This window comes from Callospermophilus lateralis, chromosome 18 (assembly GCF_048772815.1).
Source record: "Callospermophilus lateralis isolate mCalLat2 chromosome 18, mCalLat2.hap1, whole genome shotgun sequence".
NCBI lineage: Eukaryota > Metazoa > Chordata > Mammalia > Rodentia > Sciuridae > Callospermophilus > Callospermophilus lateralis.
This window is the reverse complement of record NC_135322.1, coordinates 2,175,375-2,188,474: the sequence shown is the minus strand read 5'-3', so window position 1 is coordinate 2,188,474 and position 13,100 is coordinate 2,175,375. Positions and strand designations below refer to the sequence as shown.

At 54.5% G+C, this 13,100-nt stretch overlaps 1 protein-coding gene across 3 annotated transcripts; it reads left to right on the top strand.

Annotated features, from left to right (window-relative positions):
* Positions 1 to 5,724: 5,724 nt before the first annotated feature.
* Znf628 (zinc finger protein 628) lies at positions 5,725 to 13,075 on the top strand. 3 transcript variants are annotated; one of them, XM_076838952.2, is made up of 2 exons: positions 5,725 to 5,886; positions 9,808 to 13,075. In XM_076838952.2, the coding sequence occupies exon 2, from the start codon at positions 9,813 to 9,815 to the stop codon at positions 12,954 to 12,956; it is 3,144 nt and encodes a 1,047-aa protein (XP_076695067.2). In that variant the 5' UTR covers positions 5,725 to 5,886; positions 9,808 to 9,812; the 3' UTR covers positions 12,957 to 13,075. The 3 variants fall into 3 exon arrangements, with proteins under 3 accessions (XP_076695067.2, XP_076961968.1, XP_076961967.1); XM_077105853.1 differs by lacking the exon at positions 5,725 to 5,886 and having other exon boundaries at positions 9,827 to 9,978; positions 10,125 to 13,075; XM_077105852.1 differs by lacking the exon at positions 5,725 to 5,886 and having other exon boundaries at positions 9,827 to 10,230; positions 10,593 to 13,075.
* The last annotated feature ends 25 nt before the right edge of the window (positions 13,076 to 13,100 follow it).

Below are 13,100 nucleotides of genomic sequence, written 5' to 3'. Positions count from 1 at the left end.
TCAACCTCACCGATTAGTGTTGAGGACCCTTAATTGGAGTCAGGGGAGGGGACAGGTGGTGGGTGGAGAGAAGGGGGCCAGCCCCTGAAAGGAGCTGGGACGCCAGGGTTGAGTGTGCGCAGACTTCTCATCAGCCACCCACCCCCACATGTCCCCCAGCCCCTGGCCCAAGTCTTTAGGGGAAACTGAGCCCCGCGGTCTCCAGCTCGCAGGAGGGCTGGCTTCTGGGTGCTGAGCACTGGCACAGAGGAGGGAATGGCGAAGGGGCAGTGGCAGGGCACTGAGCTGGGGGGTCGAGGGGAAAACACTGGCCAGGTTCCCCCAAAGGGCATTTTATTGAGGACCAGTAGCATTCCTGGTGCTGCTGGGAGAGAGGATGTCCTCTGGTTGGGGGCCTCCAGGACTTCCCTGTCTCGCAGGTTCTCAGAGCTCCAGTCCTCGGGGTGCCCTCTCAGTCGCTGCCCTCTGTCTCCCTGACGTTGCTTTCCTCCTGGGGCCCCCCTGCCGTCTCCCTTTCTCTCCTCTCTGGCCTCACCTACGTGTCCCCTGCTCCTGTCACCGAGGCTCTCTGAGTTTCAGTCTCTCTCTCAGTGTCTGTTTCTTAGGCTCTGAACGTTCCTCTCTCAGGCCCAGAGGTGAGGACCCAGGGCCCCTTGGCCAGGGGCTGAGGGAAGTGGACCCCCATGTCTCTGGAGGATTGGAGGGCAGGAAGGGGCTGCTGCTACCATGGCTGAGGCATGTCCTTTGCTAGCCCAGCTCCGGAGTTGACTTGCATTCCCCAGCCCCAGGAGCCAAGAGCAACACCTATGGCAACCCTGTCCCCACAGCCAGCAGGAACACACAGGGCTGCTACTCCAGGCGCTGGCCTGGGAATGCGCCACCAGGGGTGCCAATGACTTGGCTGGTGCTGGGAGACCAGGCTCAAGGTTCTAGGCCCAGACTTAGGGTTACTTCTCCTGTGCCCTGAGCTGGTGAGACTTTCCCACAGCTGAGGGCTGACTTTGTCCAGGACCTGCACTTCCACGTGCTGGCCAGGTTTCTTTTCCCTATGCCAGCTCTCATAATACTGTCTGTGGTGGCGGATTTAATCATTCAACATCTACTGTGTGCAGAGACTGAGGATGCAACCCGCTGTCCCTGCAGAACTGAGTGGGGAAGGGCCCACAAACAAGCAATGAGAAAACGTCAGGTGGTGTGCGCTGTGGTGGTGCCAAGACTGGACCATGAGATGGAGGTGGGGGTGCAGGTGGGGCCCCTTCAGATGGGGAAGCCCTTTTTAAAAATTTTTTTAGTTGTTGATAGACACAATATCTTTATTTTTATTTATTTACGTTTTTAATGTGGTGCTGAGGATCAAACCCAGGGCCTCACGTTCTACCACTGAGCTACAACCCCAGCCCTGGGGAAGCCTGTTCTGAGGAGGTGACTCTTGTCCTGTAGCCTGAATGCTGAATGTGTTGGATGGACCTTGCTTTCCTCCTAGGGCCCCCCTGCCGTCCACCTTTCTCTCCTCTCTGGCCTCACATACGTGTCCCCTGCTCCTGTCACTGAGGCTCTCTGTCTCACCTGAGGTCAGGGTCCTCTTGCAAGCTCATGTGGCAGAGTTTGTTTCCTTACATCAGTGGATCCACGGAGGCTCACATCCTTGGGGCCAGCAGTACAATCTCTGACTTGTGGACACAGTCTTCCAGGGCCTGACAGTCTATCAGGTCCACCCAGGGCAGTTAGAGTTAGGATCAATTGGAGTTCTCAGAGAAGTAGGATCTACTATTTATTAACCTATTAATCAGTCCATCTAGATAGCTATGGATGGATAGGTGGACAACCCAGTATAGACACCTCTCCAGAAAGAGACTTATTGTAAGACATTTTTTTATATAATTTTATATTTATTTTATTTTATTTTAAAGAGAGAGAGAGACAGAGAAAGAGAGAGAGAATTTTAATATTTATTTATTTTTTTAGTTTTCAGCGGACACAACATCTTTGTTTGTATGTGGTGCTGAGGATCAAACCCGGGCCGCACACATGCCAGGCGAGCGCGCTACTGCTTAAGCCACATCCCCAGCCCCATATTGTAAGACATTTGTTCATGTGTTTGTAGAGGCTGAAAGTCTCCTGATCTGCTTACTTTTTTTCTTTTTAAAAATTTTTAGCTGCAGATGAACATAATACCTCTTTTCTTTTAGTTGTCAATGGATATTTTATTTATTTTCATGTGCTAGGCTAGTACTCTACTACTGAGCTACAACCCCAGTCCCTCTTCCTTTCCTTTTCATTAAGAGTAGGAAAGATTTATTTTGCACTCACAGTTTCAGAGGTTTAGTCCATGATTGGCCAACTCCATAATTGGGCCCAAGACGGAGCAGGACATCATGGTGGAAGGACAAGAATAGCCAGGAAGGAGGGTGAGAGGAAGCACTCCTGATATGCCTTTTGCAAGCTGGAGACCCAGGAGAGTTGGTGGTATTCAGTGGGTTTCACTTTCCACAATCTCAGTTACATGCAAACCTTGGTGTGAGTCATTCTGAGTAGTGTGATGAAATCTCATGTCTTCTCCCTCCGTATTAATCCACTGTACATGCCACCCACTGGTTGCCTGCTTAGTAGCCATCTCTGTTATCAGACAAACTATTATAGTATCATCAAAGTGCTTGTATTTCAGTAACCCAAAGCGCAGGAGCAGTGATGCTGGTAATTTAAATATACTAAAGAGAAGCTGTAAAGTACCTCTTTAAACTGAAAATGAAAGTTCTCACTTTAATAAAGGAAAAAAAAATATTGTTTAGGTTGTTTTTAGTCATCTTTTGTGTCCCTGTGACCAAAAGATCTGACAAGAACAATTAGAGAAGGAAAAGTTTATTCTGGCTGATGGTTTCAGAGGTCTCAGTTCATAGATGGCTGCTCTCATAGCTCTGGACCCAAGGTGAGGCAGATCATCATGACAGAAGAGCATAGTGCACGAAAGCATCTCGGGACATGACACCAGGAAGCAGAGACAGCAAGCCGTTCCATTCACCAGGGACAAAACATAAGCTCCAAAGCACACTTCTCGGTGACCTTCTTCCTCTAGCTACACCCAACCTGGACTACAGTTACACCCAATTAGTCCATATCAGTGGATTAATTCTCTGATTATGTTATACCTCATAAAATAATCATTTCACCTCTGAAAATTCTTGAATTTTCTCTCACATGGGGTTTTGGGAGATACCTCATATCTAAACCATAACTTTCTGCCTCTGGCCCCCAAAAGCTTATGCCCATCTCACAATGCGAAATGCATTTAGTCCATTTCCAAGAGTCCCCATAGTCTTAACAGTTTAGCATTGCCCAAAAATACAAGTCCAAAATCTCATATGAGACTCGAGGCCAGTTAGACTAAAAGATCAAAAGGAATTTACATTCATCCAATATATGACACAGAGTAACATTTCCATTCCACAAGGGAATACCAGGGACACAGAAAGAACGGATGGGACCAGAACAAGACTGAAGTTCAGCTGGACAAACAAGTCCTGTAGCTCCATGTCCAGCCTCTGGGGCACCTGGCTTTGTGGTGTTCTCTCTAGCGGGTGTGTGCAGTCCAGCCATATGGCATTGCTGGTTGCAGTCCACCTGGTTTCTCTCTTGGCTCGTCTCTGCTAGATTCCTGCAGCTTTCCTCGGCAGACTTTCCACATTACTGGCATCTCAGGGGTCTCCAGTGCAGCTTTGGCTTCCTGTTCACATCTACACATTGACCTCTCAGAGGCTGCCGCAGGAATTCCAACCCTGCTACACTTTGCCTTACCTCCTAGGTTGTTCTTGAAAATCTTAATGGAAACTTCCATGATACCCGAAGTACAGTATTCTGCAACCACATGGTTGATGCCAAGGTTTGTCACCATCTTGAGCCATAGCCAAACCTCATGGGACCACAGCTGCTGCCTTCAGTGCCTGGGCAGATGAGCAGAGTGAAATAACTTCCTAGGCCTCCCTGAGCAAGCAGGGCACCTCAAGGGTCTCTTCTCAAAGGAATGTTTACTTTTATACCCTTAAGCCTAAAATGGGTGTGGTCTTGCTAACTTTTGAAATGCCCTCAAGCCATCTTTCCTACTTTTCTAGGTAAAACAGTTAGCACCTCTTTAGTGGCTGTAATCTCTTTTAATAAACACACTTTCCTTAGACCTAGTTAGTCAGTTTTTTTTCTTTCTTTCTTTCTTTTAAAATATTTTTTAGTTGTCAGTGGACCTTTATTTTATTTATTTTTATGTGGTGCTGAGAATCAAACCCAGTGCCTCACACATGCCAGGCTGGTGCTCTACCACTGAGCCACCACCCCAGCCCCACAGTTTTCTAATCATACTGCAAATTTTTCAAGTTTTTCTGCTCTGCTTTCTGCTTCCGATTATCATGGTAAAGTAGCTAAAAGCTGCCAGCAATATCCAGATCACTACCTGAATGCTGTGCTGCCTTGAAATTTCCTCCAATCGATTAATTAGTTCATCACCTTTGAATTCAGCCTCACAAAAAGTCTGACATGGACAAAATGTAGACAACTTCTTTGCCAGAATGTAACACAAATGGTTCCTAGTCCAATTTCCAATAGAAATTTCAGAGGTTTCACCTCATGAACCTCAAGACTGGAATGGGCAATGATGATTTTGTTATCTTATTTGTGACTTCAGCTCCTGGATTCTCCGTTTTCTTGTAAGTACGAGATGCAGGGCTAACAGAGGTTTCTACATACAAGGGTTCAAAGACAGGTCAAGCACAGAACTGATGTGGGATGGGGTGATGATGTCCCAAGACTACTCTTTGGCTTGGCAAATGCTGAACATTCCTCCCTCCTTGGTTCCAAGACACTGTTCTGTGTTTTAAGACTAACTTGTTGAATGTGCATTACCTTTATAGTGAAAGCCTGTTGCTCAAGGCCACTTCTAGACCTCGGATCACCTTCCACTGCAAAGCAGAGAATGCTAAGGAGGGCAGAGCCTCTCCCACCTCCCTTGTTAACACCTCTGGTAAAAGGGGTTGAGTTGAGATCTCTTCATCACTGCAGGAATCCCCGGAGGACTGAGGCAAGGCGGAAGACAGTGGAACCCATATCCCTGGGCCTACCCTCCACATCCACTAACCCAACCCAGCCCTGCAGCCTCCATTATGTTTTGATGGGTGTTTTAAAAGCCAAAGTGAGAGGAATGTCTGAGCTAAGCGGGATGTCATGGGTTTTACCCGCAGGAATGCCCTGCAAACAGGGCCCAAGCCCTGCGGGGCCAAAGTGGGTCTAAATCGGCTCAGAGTTCCAGGCAAACCGAGGCATGTGAGTGTAGTTGGTGCTACTGGATCTAGCAGGTGGAGGCCCGGGCTGCTGCTGACCACCCTACAACCCACAGAAGAACGACGCAAGTCACTGTCACGGGTGTCCAGGTTGAGACACCTGCCCTGCCGCTGGACGAGTGGCGCTGGGGCAGGTCAGGCGGGAGGGAGCTCGGGTCGGTGCCGGGGACTCGGCCTCTGTCTCCCCGCCGGAGCGCCCACGCCAGCAGCGGGCGGGCGGGCTCCGGAAGCGCGCTGCCGGACAGTCGCGGAGCACCGCAGGACGCGCCGCGCCGCTCTGGCACCGCCTCCGCACCAACCCTCTCCGCCCGCTCCGCAGCGCCGAGGCCGGGGGCGGGGCCGGGCGCGGCGCGTGCGTCATGACGCGCGACGCGAGTCGGGGTTTGTGTGCGCAAGAGGCCACCGATAAAGGTTGGGTGCCTCGCGCCGGGGGCCGTCGGGAGGGAGCGCGCCCCCGCCCCTCCCCGGCCCCCGCTACTGCGGCGCCGTGCCGGGCCCCCCTTCCCGTCGGCCCCCGCGGGGAGCTCCTGGGCCTCCCGCCTCGTCCTCCGGACCGGGGCCGCAGGTGAGAGACCGGAGGGCGGGGTGGGGGAGGGGCTGGAGGGCGGAGTCGTTTGGAAAACGGCGAGCGTGAAACCGGAAGGGGCGCCTTAAAGGGAAGTTCTCTATTTCGCCTCCGACTTTTTTGTCCGTTGGGCCGGCTCCGCCCTCTTAAAGGCTTCGGAGATGCGTTTAGAGGCCGGGGCAGGGTTTACATTTTCTAAACTTTCCCGCTGATTTTTCCTCCTGTGAAAAGGAGATTGTCAAATTAAAGTCCAGTGACAGTTTCTCAGACATTCAAGGTAAAACTCCATAGTCCTGGTGCCTTCAAAACGATCCGTAGTTTTGCTGAACAAAGGTAGAGATGAGCATGCAGCAAGCGCATCCCCTTAAAGGGAAATTCTAGCCTGTTGGAGGGGGTGATCTGGCCTTTTAAAGGCACGCTCTCTGATTGCTAAGGTGGATCCCTGTTACCTCCAGAGCGTGGGCATTTCGCGTTTAAGAGGCAATGTCTGGCTTCTCAAAAATGTGTGCAGCTTCTTGGGATCCTTAGTCCCTTTAGAGGACCTGCTTACAGTTAAACTGGACCTCTGTCTTTCTTTTTTTCTTTTTTTTTTAATTGAATCTAGGGGCGCTCTATCACTGAGCTCCATCTCCAGACCTTTTTTGCTCTTTATTTTTTGAGACAGGGTTTTGTAAGTTCCCAGGCTAGCCTCAAACTTGGGATCAGCCTCCTGAGCCGCTGGGATAACAAGCCATTGCCACCACGCCCAGTTGACATTCATCTTTTATTTATTTATTTATTTATTTTCATGTGGTGCTTAGGATCAAACCCAATGCCTCACACATGCTAGGCAAGCACTCTGCCACAAAGCTACAGCCCCAGCCGATATTCATCTTTTTATTTATTTTTTAAATATTTATTTTTTAGTATTTGGCGGACACACCATCTTTGTCTGTATGTGGTGCTGAGGATTGAACCCGGGCCGCACGCATGCCAGGCGAGCGTGCTACCGCTTGAGCCACATCTCCAGCCCATATATTCATCTTTTTAAAAGGAGATCTTTATACTTGTCTAAAGGGAATACTCAGCCTTCATTCATGTAACATATGCTTACTGAGCACACACTGCCAGACAGATGTTAATACAGAAACTGGAATACAACAGTGAACAAGACAAAGGTGCCTGTTTTCATAGCATTCTGGCATGGGGAGGCAGAATAAAACAGGAGGCCCCAGGCATTCTGTAGCAATGGTTGTCAGTGGGAGGGGGTGATGGTACTTCCGGGTGGGTGACAGTGCATAAAGACCTGAAGTGCAGTAGTGAACTTTGTAAACAGTGTAGAGGAGGAGTGCTTAATAGATAATGGTCAGTCAGGCAACATTTTAATTGTCACAGCTGCAGGGATGTGGTTGCCACTAGCATCTAGTGGGGTGGAACCAGGTCCATGCTCAGCACAGTATGCACAGGATGTGCTCTCTGGCAAATGGTGCAATCCTAGTTTTTACTGCTGAGGTTGAGAAACATTGGCTGTATAGTACTGAGAAGGTGATAAATGCTCTAGAGGGAAAATGGGGTAAGGGGAGAAAATGGGGAGAGTTGAAAGAGACTGCATATTTAATAGGGCAATGGGAGAAGGCCTTATAGAGGGGATTTCAGTGAGGATTTGGAGGTGAGGGGTAGGAGATGGGAGCAGCCTGCCTCTCCTGGTTGGGAGGCTGGAGTAATGAAAATGGAGGTGTATAGCAGAACAAGCCAGCAAGGGGCTGAGGCCCCAGGGTGTGGAAAGTCAGCAGGGTCTTGTAAGGGATTTGTTTTCTGCTCTTATGTGGGAATCTGCAGAAGTCTTTGAACAGAGGGATGAAATGCCCAGTTTTCTCTAATGAAGGTTCCTTTAGCTGCAGTGTTGGGAATGGACTGGGGCAGGATGGCAAGGAAAATGGCAGTCTGTTAGGAGGTCACATCTGCCCAGGAGAGAGATGGCAGTGCTTGGACAAAGGTGGGGCTTGTGAGAAGTGGTCACATTCTGACTCGGTTCTCACTGGAACAGAGGAATCTGCTGATGGGTTGATTATACAGAATGAGAGAGCTGGAGCGGGAGAGAGAGAGAGGTGAGGAGGACCCAAGGCCTGAAGAATAGCACCCCTGTTTTCAGAGAAGACTATGGTTGAGTAGGACATTTAATTCCTAATTTGAGGGGGGGCACAGGAGCAAAAAGCTGGATTAGATTTTGCTCTTAGGTGTCCAAGTTTTAAAGTTGAGCCGGTATTGTAGTGTGCGCCTATAATCCCAGCTATTTGGGAGGCTGACGCAGGAGGATCACAAGTTTGAGACTAGCCTGGAGAACTTAGTGAGACTGTCTCAATAAAATTTAAAAGAGGGGAGGGCCTGGGGAATGTAGGTCAGTGGTAGAGCACTGCCTACCCTGTGTGGTGCTGTGGGGTCCATCCCCAGCACCTCAGCTGGCACAGTCTAGCAGGGGATGTGGAGCAGTGGCGTCTCAGGCAGAGGTACGTGTTTGGAGTCACATGTTCCTAGGCTGTAAAGCCACTAGGGGTTGAGAGTTCCTAGGGAGTGGGCAGATAGGGGCGCAGCAAGGCTAGACTGAGCCCCAGTCTCCTATATACAGAAGTCACTGGGACAAGCAGGACCCAACTAGGGACTGAGACAGCCACAGGTGAGGGAGGAGGAGACCTGGCTCTTGGAAGCCAGGGGAGATGGTTGGAAGAAGGAGTTGAGGGCTGAGCAGTAGGATTTAGCAGCAGGGGACAGGGCAAATGTGTGACTGAAGTGGCCTGAGGTGGGAAGTGCAGGCTCTGCTCTGCTGTAAAGGGCTGGAGAGAAGAGAGGCTGTGGCTGGAGGGGGAAATGGGGCGAAGAATTTTTTGTTTCTTTTAAAAAAATGGGAGACATGCTGACAGGCATGGTCCTGGAGAGAGGAAAACTCCAGAAAGCAGTGGGAGCTCCAAGTCTTGGCACAGGAAGGGGCTGATGGGACCCATAGTGCAGTTTCTCAGCCTGACATTTTGGACTGGATTCGTATTTTGGACTAGGTCCACCTTTGTTGGGAGGGTTGTCCTGTGCATTATAGGATGTTGAGAAGCATCGGATCTCTCCACCCACTAAATGCTAGTAGCACTGGCCCCTCCAGTTGACTGACAGGCAGCAGTGTCTCCAGGCATCATTAGATGTCTGGTGGTGGGAGGACATTTGCCCCAGTTGAGAGCCTCTGGTGTGGTGATTGGAACGTGGAGACAGTCTCTTGGTGGCTAGTATGGTTGATGGCAAGGGAAAGGAGGGAAAAGGAGGTGCTGGAGGCTTCAGGAGAAAAGAAGCATGCCAGGCAGTCACCCAGGGTAGTGCGTGAAGCAGAGTAATATGTGTGAGGTGGAGAGGGAGGCAGGCAGGAGTGCACAGTGAGACAGCCCTGTGCTTTCGCTGTGCAAGGGACTGCAGGGTCCTCAGCAGCACTTCCCTTGGGCAAGGGCAGAACTGCGGGAGTGGATGGATGGAGCACTGGAGCTCACAGAGCCTGCAGGATCCAGAGAACTAGATCTGGCTGGCGAGGGAAGGGACTAGAAGGCGGGGTGGTATAGTGGGATGTTCGGCACAGCTCTCTCAGGGCCTGGAGAGTGAATGGTTCAAGGTGTAACAGGAAGAGCCAGTGTTGAAGTGGAGTGGACACGGGAAGCCAGGCTTCCAACTTTAGAGGGTACCAGAGTGGGCCTCCTGGAGGAGATGGCCAGCATGCTGGGAGGTGGCTGATTTGTTTGCTGGGAAGTTTTAGCACCGGAAGTCTCACATCCCAGGGACCCCCTTACTCCTCTCTCAGTCTCAGGTAAAACGTGGGCCACTGTAAACCCTAATCCTGATAAGGGTCCTCTGCAACCCCTGTCCCTTAAAAGTTCAGTGCCTACCCACTCTGATCCGGAATCCCTCCGCCAGGTGTGATGGTTGGCTCCCACGTGGACATGGCGCCTGCCTCTACCGCGGACGGGGCCGGGGAGAAGCCAGGCCCGGCGACCCCCGCCCCTGCGGCCCAGTATGAGTGCGGGGAGTGTGGCAAGTCATTCCGGTGGTCGTCTCGGCTCCTGCACCATCAGCGCACGCACACAGGCGAGCGGCCCTACAAGTGCCCGGATTGCCCCAAGGCCTTCAAGGGCTCCTCAGCCCTGCTTTACCACCAGCGGGGCCACACTGGCGAGCGGCCCTACCAGTGCCCCGACTGCCCCAAGGCCTTCAAGCGCTCCTCGCTGCTGCAGATCCACCGCAGCGTGCACACAGGCCTGCGGGCCTTCACCTGTGGCCAGTGCGGCCTGGCCTTCAAATGGTCGTCCCACTACCAGTACCACCTGCGGCAGCACACGGGTGAGCGCCCCTACCTGTGCCTCGACTGCCCCAAGGCCTTCAAGAACTCATCCAGCCTGCGGCGCCACCGGCACGTGCACACTGGCGAGCGCCCTTACACCTGCGGCGTGTGTGGCAAGAGCTTCACGCAGAGCACAAACCTGCGACAGCACCAGCGGGTGCACACAGGCGAGCGGCCCTTCCGCTGCCCGCTCTGCCCCAAGACCTTCACCCACTCCTCCAACCTGCTGCTGCACCAGCGCACCCACGGCCCCGCCCCCGCCCCGGGCGCCGCCCCCGGCACCACCCCCGTCCCCCCGCCCCCTACGCCTGGTGAACCCTGCGCGGGCAGCAAGGTTTTGGTCTCTGACGCTTACCTGCAGCGCCACCTGCCGTCCAGCAGCCCGCCCGCGCCCCCCGCCCCGCCGCCCCAGCCTCCGCCAGTGGTGCCGGAGCTGTTTCTGGCGGCAGCTGAGACCACGGTGGAGCTGGTGTACCGCTGCGATGGCTGTGAGCAAGGCTTTGGCAGCGAGGAGCTGCTCCTGGAGCACCAGCCGTGCCCGGGGCCTGCTGCCCAGCCCCAGGATGCCCCTGCGGAGACGCCCAACGATGCGCGCCCTGCGTCGTTGTCCCCGACGTCCCCTCTGCCGCAGCCCCCTCCTGTCACTGCTCCTGGCTTTGCCTGCCTTCCCTGTGGAAAATCCTTCCGCACGGTGGCAGGCCTCTCCCGACACCAGCACAGCCATGGGGCAGCTGGGGGACAGGCCTTCCGCTGTGGCAGCTGCGACGGGGCTTTCCCGCAGCTGGCCAGCCTCTTGGCACACCAGCAATGCCACGTGGAAGAGGCTGCGGCTGGGCGCCCACCCCCCCAGGCTGAGGTTGCCGAGGTCACCTGTCCCCAGGAGCCCACGGCCTCTGCTGCTCCTGCCCCGCCGCCTCCCCCGCCTGCTGTGGCTTCTGTAGAGCGGCCATATAAATGTGCAGAGTGCGGCAAGGCCTTCAAGGGCTCCTCAGGGCTGCGGTACCACCTTCGGGACCACACCGGTGAGCGGCCCTACCAGTGCGGTGAGTGTGGCAAGGCCTTCAAGCGTTCCTCTCTGCTGGCCATCCACCAGCGCGTACACACAGGCCTGCGGGCCTTCACCTGTGGCCAGTGCGGCCTCACCTTCAAGTGGTCATCTCACTACCAGTACCACCTGCGGCTACACTCCGGCGAGCGGCCCTACGCCTGCAGTGAGTGTGGAAAGGCCTTCCGCAACACGTCGTGCCTGCGACGCCACCGACATGTGCACACTGGTGAGCGGCCCCACACCTGCAGCGTGTGTGGCAAGAGCTTCGCCCAGACCTCCAACCTGCGGCAGCACCAGCGTGTGCACACGGGCGAGCGGCCCTTCCGCTGCCCGCTCTGCCCCAAGACCTTCACCCACTCTTCCAACCTGCTGCTGCACCAGCGCACCCACTCAGCCGAGCGCCCTTTTGCCTGCCCCATTTGCGGTCGCGGCTTTGTCATGGCCGCCTATCTGCAACGACATCTGAGGACGCATGCCCCAGCCAACACGGCTTCGGGCACTACAGCCTCCGCTGCTGCAAGCTCTCAGCCCCAGGCCCCACTGGCTGCAGCCCCAGCCTCACTAGCCACCCAAGATGTACATGTTCTCCCTCACCTCCAAGCCACGCTTTCCCTCGAAGTGGCTGGGGGCACAGCCCAGGTCCCGCCCCCGGGCCCAGGGGCTCCCAACTCCCAGACGTTTCTCCTGGTGCAGACTGCCCAGGGTCTCCAGCTGATCCCTAGCAGCGTCCAGCCCCCTACTCCTCCACCCCCACCTGCACCTAAGCTCATCCTGCTGCCCTCCAGTGCTGGGAGTGGGGGCAGCCGTGCAAGGCAGTGCCCTCGCGCAGCAGGGAAAGCCAGCCCTGGGACAGGGGTAGTCTGGCTGCCAGGCCCTGGGAGTCTAGGGGTGCAGGGAGGGAGTGGACCAGGGGCCAGCGGGGGAGGCCAGAGCCTCATTGTTCTGCAGAATGTAGTGGGTGGGGAAGCAGGACCCCAGGAAGTGAGTGGGGTCCAGCTCCAGCCCGCACAGGAAGTGGCCACGGTTCAGCTCCAGCCCGCACAGGAAGTGACCACGGTCCAGCTCCAGCCTGCACAGGAAGTGACCACAGTTCAGCTCCAACCCCTGGCAGGCCAGCTTTCTAATTCCAGTGGAGGAGCTGTGACTGCTGAGGCCCCCAATCTGCTGGTGGTTCAGAGTGGGGCAGCTGAGGAATTGCTAACCGGGCCAGGTCCTGGAGAGGCAGGGGATAGTGAGGCTAGCACGGGTGTGGTCCAGGATGTCCTCTTTGAAACACTGCAGACGGATGAGGGGTTGCAGAGCGTGTTGGTGCTGAGCGGAGCAGATGGGGAGCAGACCCGGCTCTGTGTGCAGGAGGTAGAGACCCTTTCCCCCGGACTGACAGAGCCACCTGCCCCTGGCCCGCCGGGGCAGAAACTCCTTATCATCCGCAGTGCCCCAGCGGCTGAACTGCTGGAGAACAGCAGTGTTGGAGGAGGCGCTGCCACACTGCAACTTCTGGCCCCACCACCTCCTGGCCCAGTCTCTACCCCTGCAGGGATGCCTGCTGTTCCCACCTCCCAGATGGTGCAAGTGGTCCCCGCAGGGGCTGGGCCTGGGGTCATGACCTCACAGGGCCTGCCCTCTATCCAAATCGTACAGACCCTACCAGCAGTCCAGCTGGTGCACACATTTTGAGGACTGGCGCCTCTATCCACCCCACACAGAGACTCCTAACTCATTTTCCTTGGCTGAGCTGGGGTTAGCCCCAGAAGTGGGCTGTAGGCTGGGCGTGCTAATAAAGACCCAGAATCTCCTCTCTGTTTTTTTTTCTTCCCCTTG

Bases quoted from the DNA above. Each gene is read 5' to 3' on its own strand.
- Znf628 (XM_076838952.2), top strand. From the start codon at position 9,813: ATGGTTGGCTCCCACGTGGACATGGCGCCTGCCTCTACCGCGGACGGG.